General features: G+C 39.6%; 1 protein-coding gene across 1 annotated transcript in view; it reads right to left on the reverse strand.

Moving 5' to 3' along the window:
• LOC129401603 (E3 ubiquitin-protein ligase TRIM38-like) overlaps positions 1–23,745 on the reverse strand; it is a 44,200-nt gene extending 20,455 nt beyond the window's left edge. The window contains exons 1-3 of the mRNA XM_055124307.1: positions 23,635–23,745; positions 16,174–16,260; positions 12,010–12,447 (exon numbers count right to left, since the gene is read on the reverse strand). Of these exons, the coding sequence (XP_054980282.1) occupies positions 12,010–12,447; positions 16,174–16,260; positions 23,635–23,745 (636 nt within the window). The remainder of the gene's footprint in view (positions 1–12,009; positions 12,448–16,173; positions 16,261–23,634) is intronic.
• Between the last annotated feature and the right edge of the window lie 1,366 nt (positions 23,746–25,111).

The following is a 25,111-nucleotide window of genomic DNA, read 5'->3' on the forward strand; positions in this document are numbered from 1 at the left end:
ACCCAAACATGAAAGCTTGTAACTATCTCATGGTGATTCAATAAAATTAAAAAATAATAATAATAAAAAAGGAATGGCATACCTAAAGAAAACTGGTACGTGAAGTGAAATACTCAGTGGAAGTCCTCAGCAACAGAGTTAGAGTGTGGAGGACAGAATCAGTGTGCTCCAATATGAGGTGCAGAGAATCTCCAGAAAATAGCAGGAAATGGAAGGGACCCTTAAGATAAACCAACAAATATCAAGAGACAATCGAGATGTAGCCAAGAGGGATAACATAAGAATCATTGGAGTCCCAGAGGGACAGGAATTAAAAACCCTGGTGAAGGAGAAACTGTCAAACACATAATTGCTGAGATAATCCAAGAGGTGAAGATCACATGCAGACAGATTCAGGAGGTTTGAAGCATACCAACTAAAAGAAACCCAAATAAAAATATTCCAAGACAGATCCTTATCAAAATGGTGAATGCCATATAGAGAGATAAAATTCTGAAACCAGCAAGATCAAAGAAAGAAATTTTTGTGAAGGAGCATTCTAAAGATTCACAGCAGACTGATCTGATGAAACACTAAGGACCCGAAGATAGTGGTGGGATATTGTGACAAAACTCGATGAACTAAATGCCACAACAAGAATGCTTTACTGAGCTAGACTCTGTTTTATATCAGAAGGAACAACATATGCTTGACAGACAAACAGACAAACTCAGGAACTCACAGCCTCAAAACCATGGTTACAAGGGCAACTAAATGGGCTACTTTAAGACAAGATAAGCCCCACAAATACACCAAAGTTTGGCAGAAAGATGCGACAAAACCCCATAACAATGATCTTTATCAATGTCAATGGGTTAAATGCACCAATTAAAAGACACAGAATGACAGGATGGATCAGAAAATTGAACCCAACATCCTGCAACCTGCAAAAAACATGTCTGAACAGTCGAAGCAAACACAGACTCCAAGGGAAAGAATGTAAAACTATTCTACAAGCAAACAACTCTCTCAAAAAAGCTGTAGTGGCCACAACTACTATCAGATAACATAGACTTCAGATTGAAGAAGGTTACAAGAAACAGTTAAGGCCATTTCTTAATGATCAAAGGATCTGTATGCATCAGGAATAACACACACTCCTAAATGTATATGTACCTAATGAGGAACCAGCAAAATACTTAACATGACTGCTCATAGACTTGAAGAAAGATATTGATAGCAACACAGTAATCATTGGAGATTTCAACACCACTTTGTCACTTCTTGATAGATAACCAGACTCAAGCTGAGCAAGGACATACTTTATCTGAGAGGAAAAATGGAAGACATGGGCTTGGTGTATATATATAAATATATATACATATATACATATTATTTATTATATAAACATTATTATATAAAAATATAATAATATATAGTTAAATAATATATATAATATAATGTGATAATATAAAAATAGTATAAATAATAAACATTATTTATTATATAAATAGGATATATATTATTTCATCCCGAATTACACATTCTTCTCAAGTTCACATGGGACGTTCTCCAAGATAGACCAAAAACTGAGCCACAAAACATACCTCCATAAAATTAAGAGAATAGAATTTAAACAACGATCTTTTCAGACAATGATACACTGACAATAGAAGTGAATCACACACAGAAACATAAATTCAAATTGAACACCTAGAAATTAAACAACTCATTAGTGAACATTAAGTGGTTTAGAAAGGAAACCAAAGAGGAAATAAAAAGATTCCTGTAAAGGAATGAGAATGAAGACACGAGTTACCGGAACCTATGGGACATGGTAAAAGCAATGATAAGAAGAAAGTTTATAGCTCTACAGTCATTCCTCAGAAAGGAAGAGTGAGCCTCCATAAAGAACTTAAGCTCACAGCTCAAGATCTTGGAGAATGACCAACTGAAGGAGTGCAAACATGTCAGAAGGAAATAAATAATAAACATTCGATTAGAAATTAATGACATGAAACGAAAAATAAACACAAAAGGTCAATAAAAGCAAGAGATAATTCTTTGAGAAAATAAACAAGGTCAATGAAGCACTAGCAAGACTCACAAGGAAAAGGAGAGAGTTTCCTAATAAACAGAATCAGAAAAAAAGAAGGACATCACAACAGAAACCACAGAAATTCATAGGATAATCAGATATTCCTTTGAGAAGCTTTGTGCCACAAAACAAGACAACCTCGAAGAAATGGATAAATTCCTGGACTCTTATAATCTCCCAAAGCTGACCCAAGAAGACTTGGAATACCTGGACAAACTATCAAGGAGATTAAAATAGTAATTAAAAGTCCTCAAAAAAAAAGTTCTTGCCTAGATGGATTCACCAGTGAATTCTTCCAAACCTTCAAAGAGGACCCACTCCCAATTCTGTTTAAACTCTTCCAAGAAATTGAAGAAGCAGAAACACTTCCAGTTTCAATAAGGCTAATATCATCCTCATACCAAAAGCAGACGGAAACACCACAAAAAAGAGAATTACAGGCCGATATCCCTGATGAATAGAGGTGCAAAGATCCTCAACAAAATACTAGCAAATAGAATCCAAGGACTCATCAAAAAGATCCTACGCCATGACCAAGTAGAGTTCTTCCCAGGAATACAAGGATGGTTTAACATTGAAAAGTCAATTCACATAACCCATCATATCAACAAAAGGAAAGATAAAACCATATGGTCATATAAATAGATTCAGAGAAGACATTTAACATCCAGCACTTATCTCTGATAAAAATTCTCAGCAAAATGGGAGTTGAAGGAACTTTTTTAAATATAATCTAAGCCATCTATCTACCACAAGCCCATGGCAAACATTATTCTCAATGGGGAAAAAGTAAAAACCTTCCCTCTAAGATTGGGAACAAGACAAGGTTGCCCACTCTTACCACTTCTATTCAATATAGTACTGGAAGTATTTGCCATAGCAGTTAGGCAAGAAAAGGATATCAAGGGCATCCAGATATGAGAGGAAGAGGTCAAGCTATCACTATCTGCAGATTAATATGATACTCTACTTAGAGAACCCTGAAGCCTCTACCAAGAAAATCCAAGAAACAGTAGGTTTGTATAGAAAAGTGGCAGGTTACAAAATCAATACCCAAAAGTCCATGGCTTTCATGTCTACAAAATATGAAAGAGAAAAAAGAGATATTTAAAAAACTATCTTGTTCACAATAGTGATTCAGAAAATCAAGCACCTTGGAATCAGCTCAATCACATAGGTGAAGGGTCTATACAAAGAAAACTATAAAACACTACTTAAAGAAATGAAAGAGGACAGTAGAGACCAAAGACAAATCCTCTGCTCGTGGAATTTGGAGGATTAACATTGTCAAAATGACAATACTCCCCAAAGCATTATACAGATTCAATGCAGTCAATATAAAGATACCCGTGACATTTTACAAAGAAATAGACAAAACACTTCTGAAGTTCACAGTATCACTGTATAAGTTTTATCCCATTGCTCATCAATTGCTCAAGCGGGCGCCAGTAATGTCTCCACTCATCCCTGCCATGTGCTAGTGTAGCACAATGGTATCTGCTCGCTCCAGGAATATGAAAATCACATTGTTGTTACTGTTTTTGGCATATCGGATATATCTTGGGTAGCTTACCAGGCTCTGCTGTATGGGTAGGATACACTCAGTAACTTGCCAGGCTCTCCGAGAGCGGCAAAGGTTTTGAGTTTATATAGTCAAGCCAGAGGTGTTTTGTGGGTGTGTCTCCCACATAACTAACTTATGGCTGTTTAATTTCTTGGTAAACTTGGCCCCAAGTTGTTGGGGTCTGGCCAAAGGCATAGCAGGAATGTGGGGGTATCTGGAAGTCTGAAGGCACCATCAGGCTGCTGATGCACTCGCTCCACAGGTACAGGTTGACCGGCTGGTGGCACTATACCCCCACCTGAAGTTCATATGAAGCAATTAACCTCCACAAGTAACTAAAGCAAACCTTGGGAAAAAGAGGATGGGTGGCATTACATTTCCCAATTTCAAACTGTACTACAAAGCAGTAGTAATTAAAACAGTATGATATATGATTTGAAGCAGACCTTCACAACAATGGAACAGAGTTGAATATTCTGACACAACCTCTCAACTATATATCACTTAATCTTTGACAAAGGAGCAAAAAATGTGAAGTGGAGCAAGGAAAGCCTCTTCAACAAGTGGTGCTGGGAAAATTGAACAACTACATGAAAAAAATGAGCTCTTACCTCTGTACAATGCCAAGCACAAAAGTCAGATCCAAATGGATTAAATATCAGACCTGATGCATTATAGTTGCAGAGGTTTCACCTAGACCTGGAGCTAAGCACAGCGGTAGGACGTTTGCCTTGCATGCAGCCAACCCGGGTTTAATTCCTCTGTCCCTCTCAGAGAGCCCGGAAAGCTACTGAGAGTATCTTGTCCACACGGCAGAGCCTGGCAAGCTACCCATGATGCATTCGATATGCCAAAAACAGTAACAACAAGTCTCACAATGGAGACATTACTGGTGCCCACTCGAGCAAATCGATGAATAATGGATGACAGTGACAGTGACAGTTACCTAATCCATAAGGTACATGGAAGAAAATGTAGCAGAACCCTCCATGACATTGAAACTTAAGGCATCTTCAAAGATGCCTTAAGTTTCACCACTGACCAAGCAAGCGAAAACAAATATAAACAAATGGGACTACATTAAACTGAGAAGTTTCTGCACTTCAAAAAATCAGTGACCAAAAATATAGAAAGATCCCAAGGAATGGGAGAAATTATTTATTCAATATCCATCAGATAGGAGCTTAATGATATACAAGACACTAGTAGAACTTAATAAGAAAAAAAGACTCCATCAAAAATTGGGGAGAAGAAATGAACAGAAATGTCCTTGCAAAAGAAATTCAAATGGCCAAAAGGCACATAAAAAAAAGGTCTATGTCACTAATCCTCAGGGATATCCAGATCAAAACAACAGTGAAATATCATTTTACACCACAGAAACTGGCACACATCAAAAAGAACAAGAAAATCCAGTGCTGCCCCAGATGCAGGGAGAAAGGGAGTCCTCTTCATTGTTGGTGGTAATGCCAACTGGTCCATCCCTTATGGAAAACAATATGGATATTTCTCAAAAACTATAAATAGAGCTCCCATATGACCCAGCATATAACATCTGGGAATATATTCCAGTATATTATCCCAGTATATATATCCCAATATATGCAAAAAATACAGTAGAAAAGACATCTACACATATTAGTTTATTGCAGCACTGATTACAATAGCCAGAAACTAGAAAAAAACTGAGTGCTGAAACACAGATGACTAGTTAAAGAAACTTGGTACTCCTACACAATACAACACAATGCAGCTATTAGAAAAGATGAAACCATGAAATTTGTATAGAAGTGGATGGACATGAAGAGTATTATGCTAAGTGAAATGAGTCAGAAAGAGCAGGACAGACATAAAATGGCTGCACTCATTTGTGGAATATAAAGTAATATAATTGGAGACTAACACCTAAGGACTGTAGAGATAAGGACCAGGAGGAGTTTCTTACTAGAGCTTTTAGGCTTCTCTAGGTATAGTATCATATTGTCTGCGAATAGTGAGAGCTTGATTTCTTCCTTTCCGATCTGAATCCCCTTAATATCTTTTTCTTGCCTGATGGCTATTGCTAATACTTCCAGTACTATATTAAAGAGAAGTGGTGAGAGTAGGCATCCTTGTCTTGTCCCTGATCTTAGAGGAAAGGCCCTTAGTATTTCTCCATTGATGATAGTGCTTGCCATAGGTTCGTGATAGATGGCTTTGACTATCTTGAGAAAAGGTTCTCCAAAACCCATTTTGGTGAGAGTTTTTTTTAATCATGAATGGGTGTTGGATCTTGCCAAATGCTTTCTCTGCATCTATTGATATGATCATATGGTTTTTATCTTTACTTTTGTTGATATGATGGATTATGCTGATTGATTTCTGAATGTTAAACCATCCTTGCATCCCCGGGATGAATCCCACTTGGTCATGGTGTATGATCTTTTTGATGAGTTGTTGGATTCTATTTGCTAGTATTTTGTTGAGGATCTTCGCATCGGTGTTCATCAAGGATATTGGTCTATAGTTTTCTTTAGTGGTGTCTTTGTTTGCTTTTGGTATTAGGGAGATATGTGCCCCGTAGAAACTGTTCGGAAGGGTTCCTGTCTTTTCAATTTCCTGGAAGATCTTGAGGAGAACTGGCAACAAGTCTTCTTTAAATGTTTGGAAGAATTCGCCAGTGAATCCGTCTGGACCTGGGCTTTTGGTTTTGGGGAGACTTTTGATTACAGTTTCGATTTCCTTGATATTTATGGGCCTATTCAGGTATTTCAAGTCTTCTTGGTTCAGTCTTGGGAGATTGTAGAAATCAATGAATTCATCCATTTCTTTTAGGTTCTCTTGTTTCGTGGCATACAGACTTTCAAAGTAGTCTCTGATGATCTTTTGAATCTCCTTGGTTTCTGTTGTGATGTCCCCCTTTTCATTTCTGATTCGGTTTATTAGGGTTTTCTCTCTTTCTTTCTTTGTGAGTCTTGCTAGCGGTTTATCAATCTTATTTATTTTCTCGAAGAACCAGCTCTTTGTTTCATTGATCTTACGGATTGTTTTTCGGGTTTCCATATCATTAATTTCTGCTCTGAGTTTTATTATTTCTTTCCTTCGATCTGGTTTGGGTTCCTTTTGCTGGTCCTCTTCTAAGATCTTGAGCTGAGAAGTCAAGCTATCTACATAGGTCCTTTTTTCCTTTCTGAGGAAAGCTTGCAGAGCTATAAGTTTTTCCCTTAACAAAGCTTTAGCTGCGTCCCATAGGTTCTGTTAGCTTGTGTCTTCATTCTCATTTGTTTTGAGGTATCTCTTGATTTCTTCCTTGATTTCCTGCGTGACCCACTCATTGTTCAATAGTGAGTTGTTTGATTTCCAAGTGTTTGATTTGGTTCTCCACGTCTGTGCGTTATTAACTTCCATCTTCAGTGCACCATGGTCTGAGAAGACAGTTGATACAATTTCTATCTTCCCAATTCTATTAAGGTATAATTTGTGACCCAGAACGTGGTCTATTTTGGAAAATGATCCATGTGCGCCGGATTGATCTGACCTGTACAGTAAAGTCGCAGGCTCTAAAATCAATACCCAAAAATCCATGGTCTTACTATATGCAAACAATGAGACAGAGGAAAGGGACATGAAAACAGCAATCCCGTTCACAATCATGCCCCAGAAAATCAAATACCTCGGAATCAGCTTAACTAAAGAAGTAAATAAAGGACCTCTACAAAGAAAACTATAAAACACTACTCCATGAAATAAAAGAGGACATGAGGAAATGGAAACATATCCCCTGCTCATGGATAGGGAGAATAAACTTTGTCAAAATGGCAATACTCCCCAAAGCATTATACAGATTTAACGCGATCCCTATAAGGACACCCATGTCATTCTTCAAAGAAATGGATTAAGCAATCCTGAAATTTATATGGAACAATAAATGCCCACGGATAGCTAAAACAATTCTTGGGAAAAAGATGATGGGAGGCATCACCCTCCCCAACCTTAAACCCTACTATAAAGCGGTAACAATTAAAACAGCATGGTACTGGAACAAAGACAGAGCTGAAGACCAATGAAACAGGGTGGAATATCCCTACACACAATCTCAAATGTATGATCATCTAATCTTTGATAAGGGAGCAAGAGATGTGAAGTGGAGCAAGGAAAGTCTCTTTAACAAATGGTGCTGGCACAACTGGACAACCACATGCAAAAGAATGGGCTTAGACCTTGACCTGACACCATGCACAAAAGTCAGATCAAAATGGATTAAAGACCTCAACATCAGACCACAAACCATAAGGTACATGGAAGACAAGGTCAGCAAAACCCTCCACGATATTGAAGATAAAGATATCTTCAAAGATGACACGGAACTAAGCAATCTAGTAGAAACAGAGATCAACAAAGTGGACTACATTAAACTAAAAAGCTTCTGCACCGCAAAAGACACAGTGACCAGAATACAAAGACTATTTACAGAATGGGAAAGGATATTTACACAATACCCATCAGATAAGGGGTTGATATCAATGGTATATAAAGCATTGGTTGAACTCTACAAGAAAAAATCCTCCAACCCCATCAAAAAATGGGGCGAAGAAATGAACAGAAACTTTCCCAAAGAAGAGTTACGAATGGCCAAAAGGCACATGAAAAAGTGCTCTACATCACTAATAATCAGAGAGATGCAGATCAAAACAACCATGAGATACCACCTCACACCACAGAGACTAGCACACATCCAAAAGAACAAAAGCAACCACTCTTGGAGAGGATGTGGGGAGAAAGGGACCCTTCTAGACACTGCTGGTGGGAATGCCGACTAGTTCAGCCCTTTTGGAAAACAATATGGACGATTCTCAAAAAATTAGAAATTGAGCTCCTATTTGACCCAGCAATACCACTGCTGGGAATATATCCCAGAGGAGCAAAAAAGTATAGTCGAAATGACATCTGCACTTATATGTTCATCGCAGCACTGTTTACAATAGCCAGAATCTGGAAAAAAACAGAGTGCCCTAGAACAGATGACTGGTTGAAGAAACTTTGGTACATGTATACAATGGAATACTATGCAGCTATTAGAAAAAATGAGGTCATGAAGTTTGCATTAAGTGTATCAGCCTGGAAAGTATCATGCTAAGTGAAATGAGTCAGAAAGAGAGAAGCAGACATAGAAAGATTGCACTCATCTGTGGAATATAGAATAATAGACTAGGAAACTAACACCCAAGAATAGTAGAAATAAGTACCAGGAGGTTGACTCCATGGCTTGGAGGCTGATCTCTAATTCTGGGCAACTCAGAGAATGGAACACCAAGTAAAATGTGGTCGGAGGTCATGCTGGGGGAAGGGTGATGCATGCAATTGTAGGCTAGAGAATGAACACAATGGCCACTCAACACCTTTATTGCAAACCACAACACCTAATCAGAGAGAGAGAACAAAAGGGAATACCCTGCCACAGTGGCAGTTTGGGGTGGGGGGAGATGGGCCTGGGGAGGGTGGGAGGGATGCTGAGTTTACTGGTGGTAGAGAATGGGCACTGGTGAAGGGATGGGCTCTCGAAATCTGTATGGGGGAAACATGAGCACAAAAATGTATAAATCTGTAACTGTACCCTCACGGTGATTCACTAATTAAAAATAAATAAAGCATAAAAAAAAGGACCAGGAGGATTGCACCACAGCATGGAAGTGGGTTTCAAATGTTAGGGGAAAAGGCAGCTGGGATAGAGAAGAGACCATTAAGTAAATGATGTTGTGGGGATTACTTGGGATGGGAGATATGTGCTGAAAGTAGGCTATGAATCAAACATGATGGCCTTTTAGTACCTGTATTTCAAACCATAACACCCAAAAGGAAAGAGAAAGAGTAAGAGGGAATGTGCCTGCCAAGAGGCGGGGGGAGGGAGGGAGGAGGGAGTTGCAGGAAGAATCCTGGGAACATTGGTGGTGGAGAATGGGCACTGGTGGATGGATGGGTGCTTGATCACTGTATGAATGAAATGTAATCATGAAAGTTTGTAAGTGTGCAACTGTATCTCACGGTGATTCAATTGAAAAAGAGAAAGAAAGAAAACCTCAAAAGCCAATGACCTGTGAAATTAAGTATAGGCTTTTGGATTACATCACTGTGGACATAAAAGTTCTGAGTTTCCCTCCTATGCAGACTGGTCAATCATAGAAATAGACCTTTGTCTGACATTGAAGATGTTCTTGCACCATTTTCTGCTGCTCTTCATGAACTTTTGAATATGAGTCCCACCTGGAGAGATCCTCTTCCTCACAAAGGTTACTTTCAGGGAATGCAAACTACATGCCAGACCTAGCATTGTGGCAAATTTCTCACAGTGGCAAGTCTAAGATTCAAATAAGAAGGTGCTTTGGGATGTTTAAAAATTGTATGCAAGTCAAAATGAATCTAAGTAAGGACATCACTTAAGGACATCACTTATTTTCTTCTAACTGATATTACAACTCCTCAACAATTACTGCTGAAATGTCAAAGGAACAGGACCTCAATTCTCATATTTGTAGGCAATGGGGAACATTAAAACAAATAATGGGGATTTATTTATTTAGTTTAGATGAATGAGATTAAAGCATCGTACTGTTTTGTCTAATTTTTCTATATATCTAAACTCTAGGGGGAATATCTGTTAGGTCAATGAACTCAAATTCTTACCTGAAATTTTCTTTTTTGCTCTCTTATATTTTCTTGCCATTCCTTATTTTGTTTTTCTTGTTCCCTAAGGTATGTCAAAGTTTCCTGGAAGATTTCCTGAAGGAAAAATTGTTTGATGATGGCTTATCAATTGGGTAATTTTTTATCATTTATCTCAAGAGAGGTAACAGACTTTCAATCATAAAATAATATTGGAAACTCGTATAGTCCTTATACTTTCAAGGATATTGATTGTGAAGTGAAAAATTTGATCTCCTGAGAGAGGAGTGTCTGCATAGAGTTAGGCTGGTGGGAAGGAGTAGAAAGGCAATGGGATGGAAACTGGCAAAATTGGTGACAGAAAATGTACACCAATGAAAGGGATGGGTGTTGGAACACTGTATGGCTGAAACCCAGTCACAAACACTTTGTACCTGTGTATCTCATGGTGATTCAATAAACAAAATTTTAGAAAATTTTTCATTTCCTGAACAACCTGAAGAATTGGTATGGTTATTTATATCATTTTTCTATTTTAAAAACATGTTCTTCCATTGGACCATGACCTAAGGTATACAATGCTAACTTTTTCCCAGTGAACATTACACAAAGAACAAGAACATAATAATGTATAATAATGTTTGATATAATAATGTGTTAATTCCATAAAACAAAAGATTAACACCTTAACATTTTTATTAGTACTATAGGTAATACTCTGTATAAGTAAGGATTGTCCAAGTACCACTAAAGTTTTTCAAAAGAGGCCTGGGACAGATTGAGATATAATTCAGGGGTTACGGTGCTTGCCTTGTAAGAGCATAACTGGTCCGATCCTGCATAAGTTTCCCCAAGCACAACCAGAAATGGATCCTGAGCATAGAGTCAGGAGTAAACCCTGAGCACCTGTGGGTGTGGTCCCTGAATCTAAACCCAAATGGAAGAGTCAAAGTGACGAATGAAAGTCAATGAGACAGAGAACATGCTGTTATCAGGAATCAGAATTTGATCTCCAGAACTGTATTTTCTGAGTTCCAACAGATATGATACAGGTACTCCTGAACATGGCCAGGTATGGACCCAGTGGCCCACAGCACTGCAGGGCCCTAGCACCGAACAGTCAGGCCTCTGAGTCTTGTATCCCCTGAAGTGAGTACTGGCTCACAGAACACAGCTAGGAAAACACTCTGGACAAAAATAGAAAGGGAAAGGGAAAAGCTGTAATATCTAATGAAAAAGTTGTTATGCAAGCAATATTATATTATTTGCATAAGGCTTTGCCAATTTCAAACTTTAAATTATTTTTAAAAAATACCTTCTCCCATTTAGGAGCACACTTTTAATGCTAAAATAGTCTATCTTAAAAGCAGTAATCAATCTTCTAGCTCTATAAAGTTAGTATATATTCTGACTTTGTATATATTGGTATACCTATCAGTTGTTCAGAATTATCAAGGGATTTATGAGAATTTTCATAAAACAATGTTGTTTTGCAATGGGTAAATGTTTCACAGATATCAATGTTCGTGGAGATTATGAAAACACTCGGTGTATATGCATTAATATGCCTATATATGAATATAGTATATGGACAGCCATTATAAAGCTTATCTGAAGTCTAAAGTGGTGAAAGCTATAACATCATCTTGGGTTTCAGATTAAACTATTTCAGGTCCATGGATGCAAAAGAGGAACGGGTACTTGGTGAAGCACTCTGCGCAGTACTCACCTTGTAGCTTTGACAGGCATCTGCAACAAGGACTGTGCTGTGCCGTTCGTGCTGTGGTGTCCGCTCACAACACCAGCAGATGAGCTGAGCATCATATCTGCAGAATAGACTGAGTTTCTCTCCATGTTTTTCACACAGATGCTCCTGCTCCATTTTCTTAATGGTGTTAATGATGCTTTCTAGCTGCTTACTGGGCCGGATGCTCTCCCTTTGAAACTTTGCTCTACATATCGGACACAGGAAGTTTCTCCGGGAAGGTGACTTCTGTTGCTGGTTTTCAAGATTTTCCAATATGCAAGAACGGCAGTAGATGTGTCCACAGTCTATCATCACTGGCTCAGTCATCAGCTCCAGGCAGATGGGACAGGTGGCTTCCTCCCTCATGGTCTTAACTGTGCCTGAGGCCATGGTTTTTCCTGGAAATCTTTTATATTGATTCTAGAGGAAGAGATCAAGCAGACGGAATTTTTCTCTAGGTGATGGAAATACACGTCACCTGATTGTGATGGGACTGACACTTTCAGAGCATGGTTTGTGTGTGGAATACAGTATTACTATCACAAGCTTTGAAGAATAGATTAAAGTTTAAATATTTAAATCTAGTGCCTCATTGTAACTAGTTTTATGCATTTCATAGTCGCTGGTGTAAGTGGCAGTTCAGAAAGAGAACATACCATAACCATAGAAACATTTTCTGGATGAAATATGAAAGAGAGAAGCCGGATGTTATTCCACACACAAATTATAGCAGAACAGACACAATATTAGGAAGCATTTAAAATAATTTAACACTTTGCTAAACATAATGGATACGTTGTTTCTGATTGCTTGTACTAGTAGTAACACTTAGGAATTAGGACTGTCAATGGAGAATTTTCAGTGAAGTCATATTTAACTAATGAAAATCCCTTTTTTAATTGTATCTACCCCTACCTGCAAATACTAATATCAGTTCAATGAAACCAGGGAGATTAAATCTAGAGTGTCAATATAAACTAAAGACAACTGATATGTCCATTCTTTCATCCTCCGTGACTTGAGGGAAAAAAGAAGCTCTAGATCAGAACTTCTGAAGCACCAGAGAAAATGAACCCGCAATCGCAAGATTTTCTAAGAAGACCTCAGAATCAAATGACTTCACCAGTGTATGAATCAAATGGATGAAAGAAGCTTGCCCTGCCAGGAGTGATTCCTGAATGCAGAGGCAGAAATAAACCTTCATTTACAAAGACAAAAATCAAAATCAAATACCAGTGGCAATGTAATGAAAGCACAAGAAGTTCAAAGCTATTCTCTTTTGACAATACCTGACAATGCATACATGGTCCTAGAACTTCCAACCGAGGCACTGTGAATAATATTCACATATAATCTCTCCAAAAAGTCATTCAGGACTCTATCTCAAAGTCTATTTTTAGCATGTTACTCTTTATATCTTTTCATTTTATTGAAATTTCTTTACATTAAAACAAAAAAAAGTTTGGTAATAGCCTCTAACCATATGTCAAGAATGTCATTTAATATTATCAACTGAGTCTCACCTCAGAAACAGTGAGAATTTTTTTTTTTTTTGCTTCTTGGGTCACACCCAGCAATGCACAGGGGTTACTCCTGGCTCATGCACTCAGGAATTACTCCTGGCGGTGCTCAGGGGACCATATGGAGTGCTGGGATTCGAACCCGGGTCGGCTGAGTGCAAGGCAAACGCCCTACCCACTGTGCTATCATTCCAGCCCCCAGAAACAGTGAGAATTTTTTACATAAGCCAATCATAAATGTAATATAGCACTTGAGTAAGCAGGTTTAAATGAGAAAAATGACTGTGCAAATACTTCTCAAAAACATTATTCCCCATGTATGTGAAAAACTCGACCTCATTTATTATAGAGAAGTAAAAGTTCTAATAATAATATATGATATGGCCCTTAGAAAATGGCCTTTATGTTATAGATAATTTTAAGGGTTGACAAAGATAATTATATACAGACAGTTACTCTAAACGTATTTATTTACACACAAGCATTGAAAGCATCTTTTTTTTTTTAAATCCTAGGTTACAACATAGGGAGAGATATATTATAGAAACTTATCTTAAAATACATGTTCATGAAATCTAACACATATCCGAGAATATTATCAAGATAATATTCTTTTGTTATGTCTTCTTGGTGCTGATGGAGGGATCCCAGGTAGGAGCTAGAGGATATCATACCTTCTAGTTGTTCTATGTTTACTCCTTTTTATCGCTGTCTCTGAATCTGTGTCCATCTCTCCTTTGCCTGCCTTTCCATTTATTTGACTCTGCATCTCTCCCTCCACCACTGCCCCTCCTCTCTCTCTTTCACACTCACACAGACACACACACACAAGCCTTAGGCTCACAGAGCCATTCTTGGCCTTACATTTTCACTCTCTACCCCAAACACTCACATTTTTATAGTCAGTCTCCTTAGCAGCTTCTTTTCACTGAGGACTCAACATGGACTTCAATCGAACTGGATTAAACTCCCAAGTGAAATGGTTGTGGGGTCAAGATCAGGAGTGAAACTGCTGCAGGGTTCAAAGTCCTATTTAACACATGTTTAAGTTCAGCTTCTTCTGACTGGGTGGGGACTCCATAGGAGCAACACCTTTACTCGCCAGCAATCAATAAAACCAAGTGACAGGTCTGAAGCCAAAATACAGCTTGAGGGAGTTTGTCTTTCACCTAGACGACCCTGGGTTTGATCCCTCATATCCGTTATGATCCCCACAAACAGCCAGGAGTGAGTCCTTAGTGCAAAGTAAGAAATAACCCTGAGTATCGGGTGTTGCCCCCCAAACAAACAAATAAACAAACACCCCCAAACAAGTAAAAACCTAGGAAGCTGATCCATGACCCAGGACACCACCAAGAGCCAGTGTTCTGACTTTCACTTCAGATCTCTCTACATTTGCCCCTGAGTCTCCTAGGAGTTAGGAGTCTTCTTGGTCCATGTGAATTCTTCCCCATTGTTATGCTGTGTTTTATTTTCAGCACATCTGAAATAAGGTGGAAAATAAGGTATAAGCAGGGCTCCCAGTGACCAGAAACCCAGCTTCCCTGTTGTTCTGTGTCTCAGGACGCTTCTCAGTCTGACTCTGCAGATCCCAATGCTGTAGCAACAGCAGCAGCAGCTCCCGGGACTGCACGGGAGCCACTACAGCCTCATCAGTGAATGTTCTCAGCTGGAGCCACAGCAGCCCTGGCCATCAGTGCTCACGGAGTCTCAGTGTGGGGAAGTTTCCTGTATCCCTGTCTGTGTCCTGAGGAATGAAAAGGTTGGATTCAAGGACAGCAGTGAATAATCAAAAGTTTAGTAGAGCAAAGAACTCTTCTGGTATAGGGGTACAGCTAGAGGAGGCTAAAGCAATGCATAGATGCTGTGGAGGACTCTTACAGGGACAGGGCACCCGGTGTTACTAATCAGTCCTGAACAGTTGCCACAACTCTTGGGTGATTTCTACCCAGATCCCACCAATGTTTTGTTAGAACTTTTGAAAAAAAATTGTCATACACCCATCCTGTTACTATTTTCTGATTCATGTATCCTGTGACCTCATCGTTGGCCTCTTAAGGATACTGTAGATCCTTAAGATTCAAAGGAAATCTAAGATGATGCATGTTGTCAAGATAATCTCTCCTGGCACTGGACAAAGGGAAAACTGAGGGTTTCGCTATCATCAGTGTACCCTGTGCTTGGAGTCCAGGGTGAAATATTAAGAGACTCAGCGAAAGCCTTACTAATAAAAAATAGGAACAAGTGGATTATTTCTCCTCAACTGAGAATCACTGTTGAATGGAGAAGGCAAATAGATGACTGCCTGAAAATAAAGCTTTTTCATTTTGCACACCTCAGTTGTAAGAGCCATTTTAAAAGTACACATGCAAGTTTCCGTAAGACACAGAAACATTCACCCATGGTGGCTGGTAGAGAAACTAGGGAAGGGCAGAGTCAAGTTTAGATTCTAGAGTTGCCTGACTCCCGTGGGTGCTCCCTGGTGTGAGGGCTGTGGGGAGGAGCGCTGTCCTGGGCATCAGACTTGCGTCTGTAATTGGGATACAACACAAAAATTCCTACTGGAAGCTCAGGCTGAAACAAAAGTGGGAAAATATAAGCTATGAAGAACCATTATATAACAAACTTTTCCAAGGATATCTTCTTTTGAAAACTTCTTGGACAGTCTTTTTGGATTTTTCTCATTTTCTGAGACCAGCCCTGCATGTTGAGACTGTAAGACCAGTTTGGCAGAAATCAGTGTTAATCTACAAATATACATATTAACAGTGCCCACCATCAACAGTTGTGAGCAAAGATCAAAATAAGTTCACAAAGAGGCTATTTCACATCTAATGGAAGTTTTCTTTAAAGAAATAACAGTGGGAGAAATTTAAATACACATCTTGCTTGTGACTATGTAAGATGTGCAGCGTGTTTGTGTATGTGTGTTGTGTGTGTGTGTGTGTGTGTGTGTGAGACCCAATGATGATCATTGTTCCAGGCTGAAGCTGGTGCGTAGAGAAATAGGCAGTGCTGTGTATTAAACTCTGGGGTCCAGGATGCAGAGCTTGTACTTTGAAACTTTTAGCCTTTTTTGCTATCACTTCAGAAGTGAAATATTTTTGAAATGTAGTTTTTTAATTCCCTAAAATGTTGAACGAAATTCTTACTACCCAGTGCAATAGTTCTACCTCTCTCTCTATGTATATTCCTAATAATATTGAAAATATCTCTATTTTTACTAGATTGTTTAGTTCCGTGTCATCTTTGAAGATACCTTTATCTTCAATATCGTGGAGGGTTTTGCCGACCTTGTCTTCAATGTACCTTATGGTTTGTGGTCTAATGTTGAGGTCTTTAATCCATTTTGATCTGACTTTTGTGCATGGTGTCAGGTCGAGTTCTAAGCCCATTTTTTTGCATGTGGTTGTCCAGTTGTGCCAGCACCATTTGTTAAAGAGACTTTCCTTGCTCCACTTCACATCTCTTGCTCCCTTATCAAAGATTAGATGATCATACATTTGAGGTTGTGTGTGGGGATATTCCACCCTGTTCCATTGGTCTGCAGCTCTGCCTTTGTTCCAGTACCATGCTGTTTTAATTGTTACCGCTTTATAGTAGAGTTTAAGGTTGGGGAGGGTGATGCCTCCCATCATCTTTTTCCCAAGAATTGTTTTAGCTATCCGTGGGCGTTTATTGTTCCATATAAATTTCAGGATTGCTTGCTCCGCTTCTTTGAAGAATGCCATGGGTATCCCTATAGGGATCGCGTTAAATCTGTATAATGCTTTTGGGAGTATTGCCATTTTGACAATGTTTATTCTCCCTATCCATGAGCAGGGGATATGTTTCCATTTCCTCATTTACACAATACCCATCAGATAAGGGGTTAATATTAATGGTATATAAAGCACTGGTTGAACTCTACAAGAAGAAAACATCCAACCCCATCAAAAAATGGGGCGAAGAAATGAACAGAAACTTTACCAAGGAAGAGTTACGAATGGCCAAAAGGCACATGAAAAAGTGCTCTACATCACTAATCGTCAGAGAGATGCAGATCAAAACAACCATGAGATACCACCTCACACCACAGAGACTAGCACACATCCAAAAGAACAAAAGCAACTGCTGTTGGAGAGGATGTGGGGAGAAAGGGACCCTTCTACACTGCTGGTGGGAATGCCGGCTAGTTCAGCCCTTTTGGAAAACAATATGGACGATTCTCAAAAAACTAGAGGTTGAGCTCCCATTTGACCCAGCAATACCACTTCTGGGAATATATCTCAGAAAAGCCAAAAAGTATAGTCGAAGTGACATCTGCACTTATATGTTCATCGCAGCACTGTTTACAATAGCCAGAATCTGGAAAAAACCCGAGTGCCCTAGAACAGATGACTGGTTGAAGAAACTCTGGTACATCTATACAATGGAATACTATGCAGCTGTTAGAAAAAATGAGGTCATGAAGTTTGCATATAAGTGGATGAGCATGGAAAGTATCATGCTAAGTGAAATGAGTCAGAAAGAGAGAGACAGACATAGAAAGATTGCACTCATCTGTGGAATATAGAATAATAGACTATAAGACTAACGCCCAAGAATAGTAGAAATAAGTACCAGGAGATTGTTTCCATGGCTTGGAGGCTGGTCTCTCATTCTGGGTAACTCAGGGAAGGGACCACCAAGTAAAATGTGGTTGGAGGCCATGTAGGGGAAAGGTGATGCGGGCCGAATACAGACTAGAGACTGAACACAATGGCCACTCAACACCTTTATTGCAAATCACAACACCTAATCAGAGAGAGAGAACAAAAGGGAATTCCCTGCCATAGTGGCAGGGTGGGGTGGGGGGAGACGGGACTGGGGAGGGGGGGAGGGATGTTGGGTTTACTGGTGGTGGAAAATGGGCACTGGTGAAGGGATGGGTTATCGAACTTTGTATGGGGGAAACATGAGCACAAAGATGTATGGATCTGTAACTGTACCCTCACGATGACTCTCTAATTAAAAATAAACTAATAAAAAAATAAATTAATTTAAAAAAAAGAAAATATCTTACAACAAAAATGATGTAAGACATGGCTGCAGTTATTTGTGGTATCCCAAATTGGAAACAATCCAATAGCTCATATATTGATGAATGAATATATATCGCGTGAAGTCTATGCAATGTAATATCATTCAGTCATAAAAGATATTGATACATTTTTTCCCTTTGACTTTGGAATTCAGACCCAGGTATTTAAAGTTGTAAAACATGTGCATTATAATACTTAGCATTTAGTCAGTAGGGAAAAAATTGAAGCAAGCAGGAGACATGGGAGCAAGGAGTATCTCTGGAGGGAATGAAGTAAGATACAGATTAAAGTTATTCTGTCACCAGCCTAATGAATCCCCAAAATGTGAAGAAGGCTGGAAATGCTTTGAGGTACACAACGGAGGCCCAGATACTACCCAAATCCCGGAGAAGGCATGAATGCTTAGGGAAGAAATTGGCACAAAATCCAAGAACAAATGGCTGTAATAAGGATATGAAAGAGCAGCAAAAGTCCAAAGTACTTACACTTAACAACACCCTAGGTACAGACTCATCCCATAGAAAGTCCGAGCAGGTGAAGTTTGAGGAAACCCCATAAAACCTCCTTAGCTAAACCAAGCAGCATTCTGTTTCTGCATCTACCTTAACTTGGAGGGGCTCGTTTGGAGGTTCTAGCTGGTGACTTCAGTTACTTATATACCCTCAACCGAAGAATGGTTTTCTCAAGGGAAGGCTATGATCATCGATTGAGTATGCAGCTTCAGGAGACAGCGTTCAGCTTCATGACATGGAGCAGTGAGGGAGAAAGGGGTCCCTCAACTAGCCAGAGAAGCCAACCAACCTTGGCCGTCACTGGGGCAAAAGATGTGTCAGCCAGATTGCCTTCCCATCCGCATGCCCCTTAACTTGGGGTGTGTCCCTCTGCTCTCTCCACTCAGGAGAGCCCACACTGGCTCTTGACTGCATTTCTCTCACTTCATCATCTATCTCCTTCTGAAATTCTTCTCTGTGAGAGCAGACAACAAGCTCAGAAACCTAAATGAAGGCCAGAATTCTTTTCTCTTTTCTGCAAAAAGAAATCGCTCACTCAGATCTGAAGGCTAGATGTTCAAGAACGCATGAGGTGGAGACCGAGTGGACTATCCAGAGACCAAGTAGTGCCCTGTGGGTGGCACTAGTGGGATGTGAACAGCCATAGAATACTGGTGATTGTGGTAAACATTAGCAAGTCTATTCTCCAGGCACCCCAGGGAGATACAAGTGACTCCAAGGAGGGTAAGTTCTATATTTCTCCCGGTCTCTGTCCTTCCCTATTTCTCCCTGTCTCTGTCTCCCTCTCTGTCTCTGTCTCTGTCTCTCTCTGTCTCTGTCTCTTTTTGTCTCTCCTGTTTCTCTTTCTCTTTCTCTCTTTCTCTCTCTCTCCCTCTCTCTCTCTCTCTCTCTCTTTCTCTCTCTCTCTCTCTCTTTCTCTCTCTCTCTCCCCTCTCCCTTCCCCAGCTTCCACTTCCCTAATTCTACCATTATCATTTAAAATGTCATTCAGGGGCAGTGGTGGAGGGATGGGTACTCGAGCATTGTATGACTGAAACACAAGCACGAAAAGTTGTAAGTCTGTAACTGTACCTCACAGTGATTCACTAATAAAATTTTTTTTTAAAAAAAGAAAAAAATAAATAAAAAGCTAAAACAAAAACAAAAGCAACCCTTTATTTTTACTTTACAGAAAGGCCAAGAAATAAAGTACAGTGCAATTAGCTGTAGCATAGGAGGTGGATTCTGGGCTATTCTTTGAATGATCTTTGACTGTACCATTCAAAATAATAAGTCATTAAAGAAAAAGACCTTGTGAACATTGTTTGAGATTTTAATTTTAATGTAGATGGCTAGAGTATTACCGTTGGGATGTTTTTATTTAATTTTATTGAATCACCATGAGATAGTTACGAGCTTTCATATTTGGGTTACAATCACACAATGATCAAACACCCATCCCTCCACCAGTGCAGATTCCCCACCACCAATATCCCCGGTATACACCCCCTTTCCCACCCTCCCCCTGCCTCCATGGCAGAAAATATTCCCCATACTCTCTCTCTACTTTGGGGCATTATGGCTTGCAACACAGACACTGACAGGTCATCATGTTTGGTCCATTATCTACTTTCGGCATGGATATCCCATCCTGACTGATTCCTCCAGCCATCATTTTCTTAGTGACTTCCTTCATCATTCCACCTGCCTTCTCCCCTCTGCTCATGAAACAGGCTTCCAGCTATGGGGCATTCCTCTTGGCCCTTGTATCTCTGTTTTTGGGTGTCAGCCTCATGTGATGTTATTCTATACTCCACAAATGAGTGCAGTCCTTCTTATTTCAAACAATTTGCTCATCTGGACCCGTCATTCTCTTCTAGCTTGTAGAGTTTCACTTGCTAAATCTCCTGTAAGTCTTTGTATGGAAGTGACTTCTTTCATCTCACTGCTCTCAGGATTCTACCTCTATCTTAGGCTTTGACATTTGAATTACAGTTGTATCTTGGTCTTCTTCTGCATGTGTTGATTGTACTTGAAGCCCTTTAAACTAATTACAGCTGGGTATGTGACTCAAATCCCTGTTCTCACTTTCATTTGGGGACAGCTATAAATTGAATATTTTTCATTTTGAAAAACAAAAATAAAATATCAGTCAGCAGAAAAACAAAGAAACTTCACCAAGATCTCCAGGAGAACAACAGTAATGACATGAAAACCTCCCTTTGCAGTATGCTTACTTGGGGAATGACTGTTGTAGACAGGCTTAGTCAAAATGTAAACTTTGTCATTAGAAATTTTATTTCTAGGCCAGAATACTGGAGAGTTCTGTCTCTCATTTTGGTGCTCTATCCCTCACTTCCTTCCTTAGCTCAGGAGCAGTGTCTAGTAGGAAGTGAAACCTTACTGATACCGAGACACAGGAAAAATGAATACAGGCAGCGAGATGGAGTAATAAGAGGCAGCAGCTAGGCTGAATTGTTTCTTTTCTTTCTCTGTAATCCAGTGGAGGCTTTCAAATCCATTTTATGTTAGGTGTGTCTTGACACACAGCCATTGTCAGGTCAAATGAAAGGTCAGAGCCAGGTCTGCCCGGGGTCCCAGTGCAGAAGTCATTGATGGGACAGCACACTGCAATGATTCACAAATGTTTTAGGAGCTAAAGTCCCTCCCAGGTTAGGGCTAAGAATTTCCTCTCTCTGAGCTTTACCGCTGTCTCAGGGAACTCAAATAAGGTGGGACTCAAGTCTCCTCGCATAAAGAAATCAAAGGCACACTGAGAAAGAAAACCATCAGAATTCCCCACAGTGTTTCTCTCTTCATAGGTCACTTCTGGTCCTACGGACACAAAAGCTTTCACTCCCAAATATTCAGACCTGTTTCAGGTGTTTAGTAAGGCACTGGGCTGGAGCAATAGCACAGTGGTAGGGCATTTGCTTTTCATGCAACCGGCCCGGGTTTGATTCCTTTGCCCCTCTCAGAGAGCCCGGCAAGCTACCGAAAGTATCTCACCCACACGGCAGAACCTGGCAAGCTACCCGTGGCATATTCGATATGCCAAAAACAGTAACAACAAGTCTCACAATGGGGATGTTACTGGTGCCTACTCGAACAAATCGATGAGCAGTGGGATGACAGTGATCAGTGATAACAGTGATCAGTAAGGCACTGGGAGAGAGCCATGATGGCATGTTACAAAGATGTAGCAAAACAGAGGGCTGCTGCACATGTCAAAGCCATATGTGGGTGTCATCCTATTATCTGACCTCAGTAAACTGCATCTATCTACAGCTATGCCTGGAGAGCTCCTACTACAGCTCCTGTTGTACCACCTAAAAGCCCTAAGCTAGAAGCCAGGGAGTGGGCCTTACCACTATCTACTAGTAAATCAACCTGTCCCTGATGCAGTAAGAAAGAATAATCAGAAGAGTGTCACTTAAAAAATAACCTCAGTTCTAGGAAGTATCCCATGAGTTTATTGTTGATGGAAAATGAAGAATGTGGGTGGCTGGAGAGATAGTAGAGAGTAAGTAGAACATGTAGGGCACTTGCCTTGCACATGGCCTCCTTGGGTCCAATCTCTGGGTGCTGGTGTTAAGTCCACTCTGACATATTATTGAATATATACATTGCATTAATATGCCTTACTGGAAGGAAACGTATCAATTTAGTCTGAATATTTCAAATGCTGTAGACTTAATGGAGTTTCTGCTTGGACTCCAGTATAATCCCAGCTCCATCTACATCAACCGTGATCACATTGACAGAAAACAAGTTTGCCTATTCTTGTGTACCGACTGAAGATCAAAACTTCTTTTTAAGAAAAATTAGGTAATAGTCTTCTAAAAGAAAAGTAACATTCTTTTCACTCATTGTGGCTTTTTACTTCCAATTACTAATAATCAGCAAGCGGCCAGCGGAAAGAAGAGTTGTTATTCCCCTGCAGCAGACCCACCGCAGTGCAAAAGAAAAAAATCTACACTCATCTCATAACTTTCCCACTCATTCAAGTCCCTCATTCATAATAAATTCTTTAGAAATTTATATCCGTTCATTCAAAGCAGTTTAATTTACTCTCTTCAAACATTCAGCTAGAATAGCAGTGAGGAGAACAGGCCAAATTTATGCCCTGATATGATTTGAATTTTCTGACCAAATTGAAGCATGATATAAATGAGAACCAATACCAATTGGAGATCAGAGAAGGAGGACACAAAGGGGAAGATTATCAATAATCTTGGCTGCCCAATTTTGTCCTCAACTAGCCTGGGGAAATACATTTCAGAATAAGGTCTGACAGTGACATGTGCAGGTATCATATGGAATGCTGGAAATCAAACATGAGTTGATCGTGTGCAGGGCAAATGCCTAACTACTGTACTATCTCTTTGTCCCAGAAACACCAATTAAAATTCCCCACACTCGTTTGCTGTCTTCACCAAAAGCAGCAGTCCATAATGATCACAACTTATGCTTCACATTCTCTTTTATAGGAGCAGACAAGCTCACTCCTTTCCTCCACATTCACAGCCTCACCTTCAGCAATTCATGTGCTGAGACCTTCCGATTCCTCTCCAGCTCCAGGATGTACATGTTTGGTTCCTGACTCTCCTTTTCTAGGGTGGCTTCTCTGTTCTCCAGCTCCATCAGGATTTTCTTCCTTCTCTTCCTCTATTTTCTATAGAGAAGCATCTCTTCTTTGCACAGAAATGTACAGAGATTCTTAAAGTCAGACTGGATCTTTTCTGTCCTTTGCTCTATAACCCTCTAGAAATAAGAGAGCATATCCCAAAAGTGAATAGAAAACTCTGTTGATAGATAAATGTTAGAAAACTCTCTGCAGATACACAGTGGGTCTATAAATAATAGCCAGTGATAGGTTTTTTGCTCTAGGAGAAAATAAAACTTTTATAGGTGACAGAAAGTTTTGACTTTAACATTGATAGGATTCTTGCATATATTGTACAGAGTATTTCTTTCCACTGTCCAAGGTGCCTAAGATAAGAGACAAAGAGTTTTCTTTGTGAGATCAAATTTATTATCCACACACAGAGATCAGGGAAGAGGTTGGAAGAGATTCCTGAAAAAGTCAATATGCCCCCCCACACAAAAAAGGGTAAAATTTAAGTATACTATGACAGATTATTTCCCACAAAGGTCAAGGATCTCTTCTGAGGCAAGGTCTACCCTGTAAATAGTTGAGACTAATAGTTTTCGGTTCCATGTACATGGTTTTGCACCATTTTTGCCCATCCTTATGGGTCCATGAGTCTGAGGGGTATTAATACTATTGGAGTGATCCTGTCTTTAGTGTGTAAAAAGGTTATTTAAGGAAATGGAATTTTGAGGACAAATTCCATTTTGTGAGAGTGGTAGGCTTAGACTTCAAATAGAATGGTATTTTGAGATATTTGGAACACAACCCAGTCAAGCGTGAATGTAGGTAAGGAGGATCCCTGTCGGCTCCAGCAGACTGAGATATCCGAAACCCTAGACAATGATTTAATATATGTGGACTCCCTCCACCTTCAGTACTCTAGCTGAAATAAAAAGCTTGATCTCCTAAATGATACTGAATAACTGATAATATTATTAACTTCATTCACTTGTTACTTGCCATCACTTGTCATCCCATTGAGCTACGATTTGCTCGAGCAGGTGCCAGTAACGTCTCCATTCGTCCCTGTTGTGAGCTAGTGTAGCCCAATGGTATCTGCTCTCTCCAGGAATGGGAAGAGCCTCAAATGGTTCATTCGGGGTTTTGACGAATCTCATAGGTTGGCAGCCATGCAGTCTTTTGACATCACGTGGAATCCAGTCAGTAACAGCTCTAGTCCAGCAGTCTCTGAATCACATTACGTGTCTGGCCCATCTGATTTTTACTTCATTATCTCCTTTAGAAACTGAGTTTCATCTACTGACCGTGGCCTAAGCTATTTATACCACTTTCTTCTTTCCAGGGAAATACCATATATGGAAAAAAGATAATTATCTTAAAGGAGATGTTAGATAT

This window comes from Sorex araneus, chromosome 2 (genome assembly GCF_027595985.1).
Source record: "Sorex araneus isolate mSorAra2 chromosome 2, mSorAra2.pri, whole genome shotgun sequence".
Classification (NCBI taxonomy): domain Eukaryota; kingdom Metazoa; phylum Chordata; class Mammalia; order Eulipotyphla; family Soricidae; genus Sorex; species Sorex araneus.